The sequence below is a fragment of the Mus caroli genome, chromosome 2 (genome assembly GCF_900094665.2).
Source record: "Mus caroli chromosome 2, CAROLI_EIJ_v1.1, whole genome shotgun sequence".
NCBI classification, from domain to species: domain Eukaryota; kingdom Metazoa; phylum Chordata; class Mammalia; order Rodentia; family Muridae; genus Mus; species Mus caroli.
The window spans coordinates 112,496,505-112,501,715 of record NC_034571.1 but is presented as its reverse complement, the minus strand read 5'-3'; the positions used below and the strand labels follow the sequence as shown (position 1 = coordinate 112,501,715).

Below are 5,211 nucleotides of genomic sequence, written 5' to 3'. Positions count from 1 at the left end.
CATCTAGAAGAGAAGAGGCGTTAGCAGTGCAGGGATCCTATTTAAAAGAGGATTGGTATTTACATACAGGGGCGGGGTACAAGAAGCAGAGCGAAGAGCTGGCTCACAAATGACAGGACATTTCAGAAAGCGACCCCTCTGGGGAATTTTGAGGACCTGAAGCCTCCGGTTGACTTACGCTTTATGATACTTTCCGTTACTCTTGAACTATCTGAAGCTCTTGTTTCCTGTACACCTAGTTTGGTGTCGGACAGGAAAAGTAGAGGGACCACCACCGGAAGCGTAGCGAACCGGGCTGGAAAAGTAGACGGACTATTCGGCGGAAGCCGGATGTGGGGTCTGAGAAGGTGAGTGGAGCCTTCTCATAGGTGGGAACTGCAGGAACGAGGAGATCGGGAAGAGTCCTGGCGGGTGAGGTGAGGGTCGAGGGGCTGCCACTCCTCGGAAGCGCCTAGCTTCAGGAGGCTGGGACGTGACCAACCCCGTGCCTGCCGAGAGGTGAACGCCTGGTCTTCAGAGTGAGTTTGGTCTCTGTTGTGTGACCTCGAATAATTATTTAATTGTGGAATCTCCTTTTCTTTAGTCTTTGTAATTGGAATAATAGTAGAAGTACCCGTCTCAGGGTCAGGATTATCGTGAGAAGTCAATAAAAACACACGGAGAATAGTTTCTGGCACATGGGAAGCTCTAGGTTGAACAGTCGTTTCTGTACTCAGTAGTACAGTCATACTGCTAGGAGCGGTGTGAATATCTTATTAAAAACTCACCGTTAGCTTCGGACCGACGTCACCCGGTTACTGAGTTTGACCGAGTTTCTTGCAAGAAATTACTAAACAAAACACGAAGTTGTAGTATTGTTAGAAAAGTAATAAGACGTCTGAATGTTTGGAAAACAGGGTTAAATAATATTACCTATAATCCCACCATTTTACCTTCTTACTTATTTAAGTCCTTTTCCTTATCAAAAATTTTTGTCTTTTTATAATTTTGCTTTCTTTTTTTTTTTTTCTTCGAAAAGGGGTCACATAATGTCCACCTTACCCTTGAACTTTCTACATTTCAGAAGATGACCTTAAATTCCTGATCCTTGTTTCCCTACTTCCCAAGTGCTGGGTTTTATAGGGCGCACCCAAATCTTACCGGGACTTTGATATTTAAAAGGTGTTCTCCATGAGCTGATGGGCCATCACCTGGGAGTAGAGACAGGAGAATCAGGAGTTCAAGACCAACCTGGGTCAAATGGGACCCTTATCAAAAAGAAAAAGAAGTACAGAATATATTTGGGCATGGTAACAAATGTCTGTAATCTTAACACTTAAGTTGAGGAAGGAGAATTTGATTCAAGGCCTGTGTCTACTTTATTAGAAGCCCATTTTATCAAAACTGCCAGATGATTTAAAGGGACTATAAAGTTTAAGAAGCCCCTTGTTAGAGGGAATTATATAGGCATGTAAACGCTCACACTTGTGACAGAGATAAAGGCTTATGGAGCTGTTTGTTCAACAAATACTAAGTTTCCAGGATAGTGAGCTTCATACTGGGACCTGGAGGTACAACATTGAATAGTCAACCATTAAGATACTTTCAGTGGGGGGACTGGAGAGATGGCTCAGCGGGTAAGAGCACTGACTTCCAGAGGTCCTGAGTTCAATTTCCAGCAACCACATGGTGGCTCACAACATTCTGTAATGGGACCTGACACCCTCTTCTGGTGTGTCTGAAGACAGCTACAGTGTACTCATATACATAAAATAAATAATTTTTAAAAACACAAGGAAAATCTGCTTTAAAGTTGACACAGCCTCTTAAGGTAGCTTGTGGCACACACGTGAATTATTTGGAGGTCAATCATCAGCTCTGTGAAGCTAAGGCTGCATTTCTCATCATGGCAGTTTTGTTTAGTGACAGGTCTCTTGTAGACCAAGTGGCCTTGAACTCACTATGTAGCTGAAGATGACTTTAAACTCCTGATTGTCCTGCCTTTGTCTTCCAAGTGCTAGGGATACAGGCATGTGTCACCAGATTTCGCTATATTGGTACTTTTCTTTTTTGGTTTTTCAAGACAGGGTTTCTCTGTGTATCCCTGGCTGTCCTGGAACTCACTCTGTAGACCAGGGGCCTCAAACTCAGAAATCTGCCTGCCTCTGCCTCCCAAGTGCTGGGATTAAAGGCTTGAGCCACCACTGCCCGGCTTTACTTTTTTTTTTTTTTTTTTTTTTTGCAATTTATACTCTGCTTCTGATAAAGCCACTGTTGAGTAAATTGGGGAAAAATATGAATGTCGTAATTCATGGTCTCTGTTGAGTTTGAACTTCTAATATATTTATTCTTTGCTCTGCTGATAATTGGTGTTTCTTTTGTTATAGGTGGAATTGGACTTATTGTTGAAGCTTGTTTTCTCAGCCCGGGCAAATTTTTACATTTTAATACTTTTTTGTTACGATGGCAATGGCTTCCATTCACAAATTACTTACTGGCACTTACATTCATAGAAATTTCCTGAGGCCAAGGGTTGCATTACCTCCATTTGTGGGTAATCACTTTGTAGACTATTCTTCCAGTAGTCTTCAGAAAAAAGTGGCTTCTGTTGACAGAGCCTCCCAGCAGGGAAAGACTGAAGAGGGTTTGCAAGGGCACGACCGCGAAGAAGCTGCTTTGGATGCACCTTCTCCTGACAGGACACCTGAAGTCAGTTTTGATAAAGCAATTAGAGATGAAGCAATAGAACATTTAAGACGTTTGAAGGATGAAATTGTGGCTCATTTGAGAGGCCCAGACGGCCGCCCACTACAAGAGGTCATAATGGAACAAGCCAGGGTTGTCTGGCAGTTTCGTGAGAAAGAAGATTTGGATAAGTGGATAGTGACTTCTGATAAGACAATCGGAGGTAGAAGTGAAATATTCCTGAAAATGAGCAAGAACAACCGAAGCGCCCTGCTTTATGGAACTCTGAGCTCTGAGCCTCCTCAGGATGGGGACAGTAGACAAAGTGGATACTGTGCCATGATCTCCAGGATTCCCCGGGTAGGTGTGGCCTGTTCTCAGTGACTTTGATTGTAGCAGGAGCTGTAACAGACACTTGCTCTTCTGTAAGTGAACACATCTGTCTTGCCTTATATAGAGGTATGTAACTGCTTGGCCTTAGTGTAAAAGGGGGCATTACTGTGGGTTTGAGAAGAGTGGTACATCTGAGAATCCGAAGAAGATGGACTTTGAAAGGTATCTGGGGAGATTGGCATCTCCAGCTTGGACTAGAGTCATCTTGTAGCCTTTATTCTTGGTTTTAAGTCAGGGTCTCTCGTGCAGCTCAGGCTGGCCTTGAGCTAACTATAGCTGAGGATGACCTTGAACTCCTGATGCTTCAGGGGTGTGCCACCACATCTGGTACTTATATTCATAGTTGACATTACTTTGCTGGGGGCTGCAGAGAAGGTCCAGTGAGTAACGTCTCTGCCATGTAAATGTGAGGGCCCGAGCTTGGGTCTCCAGTACATAGGTAGGAATCTGCTTGTGGCATTGTGCACCTAGGAGTAACAGTTGCACATGTATGTCTAATGGCTGTGTAACACATCTGTTGTTACTTCTCTGCATCTGTGATGCTTGCATCTGTGATGCTCACTATGCATACACACAACTGTTCCCAACTCTAGTACCATGTGGCTCACTCTAGCCTTTCATCTCTTGTCTCTAACTCTCCTCTCTAACAGTGAGAAATCTCTATCCACTTTCCAACGCTAGGAATATATTATGCAGGTTTGGAATTTTTGTAGTTGTGTTCCCCAAATTAGTCTTGAACTCCTGGGCTTAAGTGCCCCTCTTACCCCCATTGCCCACCACCTTAGCAGGTGGAATTACAAGTTTTCACCACCTCACTTCATGTTTATTCTGCATTGGGGATCACACCCAGAGCCTTCAGCATTCCTTGCAGCTGTCAGAATCATAGCCATATTTAGCCCCAGTTTCACAATTCTTAAACCAAAACCCTGTCAGAAATCACATTAGAGTGCAGTGCTTATCCTGGGCCTGTTGATGCAGGCCTGTGATCCCAGCAGTGTGAGAAAGCAGTTTTGCCAAACTGAGATCTGCCTAGGCTAATGAGTAAGTTCAGGCCCAGCCTAGGCAAATAAGGGAAATTTTACCTCAGAATAAAAACCACGGGTATAGGGCTTAAGAGATGGCTGAGAGGCTGCTTGCTCTTCCAGTTGAATTCCCAGCAACCACATGGTGGCTCACAACTATCTGTAATGGGATCTAATGCCCTCCTCTGATGTGTCTGAAGACAGCTACAGTGTACTCATATAAATGAAATAAATCTTTAAAAAACAAAAAACAACCAAAAAACCCCTTGGGTGTGGTATTGATTCTTGTAATCACTACACATGGGAGGAGGCAAGAGGATTGGGAGTTCAAGGTTTTTCTGAGTTATGTAGCAAGTTCTAGCTACATGAGGCACCCTTTCAAAAAACTACAAAGCCGAAGGAAGGCTAGATACACAGCAGAGCTGTAAGTGTGTGCTTGTTCAAGGCCCTGTATCCAATCAGGACTCCATAATCCAATCAGTACTTCACAATAATGAAACAAAACAATATTACTAATTTTTTATTTTTTTCTTACTTTTTTTCTCCCTTTCTTTCATTTATTTGGTTTGATTTTTTTTGTTTTGCTTTTGTTTATCGAGACAGGGTTTCTTTGTGTAGCCATGTCTATCTGGTAACTTGATTTGTAGACTGGGCTGGTCTAGAACTCACAGAGATCCACCTTCCTCTGCCTCCCAAGTCCTTGGATTAAGGTGTGTGCTGAGAACACAGTGTTTAAAAAAGTGGTTTCTTTTGTTTTAAGTCGTGAGGTTTCTGGCTAGAGTACAGGTAGATGCAGCCACACCTAGGCTTGTCTGTGGGTGCTGGGATCTGAACTCTGGTCCATATGCTTTGGCAAGAAGCACTGATCCATCTCGTCAGCCTCATGATTTACAAAACTTGAGCTTGATTTTTGATGGGGCAAGACATTTGTCATAAAATAGACCACGCAGAAGCCTGGGCTGGTGAGATGGCTCAGTGGGTAAGAGCACCCGACTGCTCTTCCAGGTCCAGAGTTCAAGTCCCAGCAACCACATGGTGGCTCACAACCATCCGTAACAAGATATGGCGCCCTCTTCTGGAGTGTCTGAAGACAGCTACAGTGTACTTACATATAATAAATAAATAAATCTTT

At 43.5% G+C, this 5,211-nt stretch overlaps 1 protein-coding gene across 1 annotated transcript in view; it reads left to right on the top strand.

Moving 5' to 3' along the window:
- Positions 1-353: 353 nt before the first annotated feature.
- Positions 354-5,211, top strand: part of Ndufaf1 (NADH:ubiquinone oxidoreductase complex assembly factor 1) — an 8,269-nt gene continuing 3,411 nt past the window's right edge. Inside the window, exons 1-2 of the mRNA XM_029468364.1 lie at positions 354-518; positions 2,367-3,044. Coding sequence (XP_029324224.1) covers positions 2,443-3,044 — 602 coding nt within the window. The 5' untranslated portion in view covers positions 354-518; positions 2,367-2,442. The remainder of the gene's footprint in view (positions 519-2,366; positions 3,045-5,211) is intronic.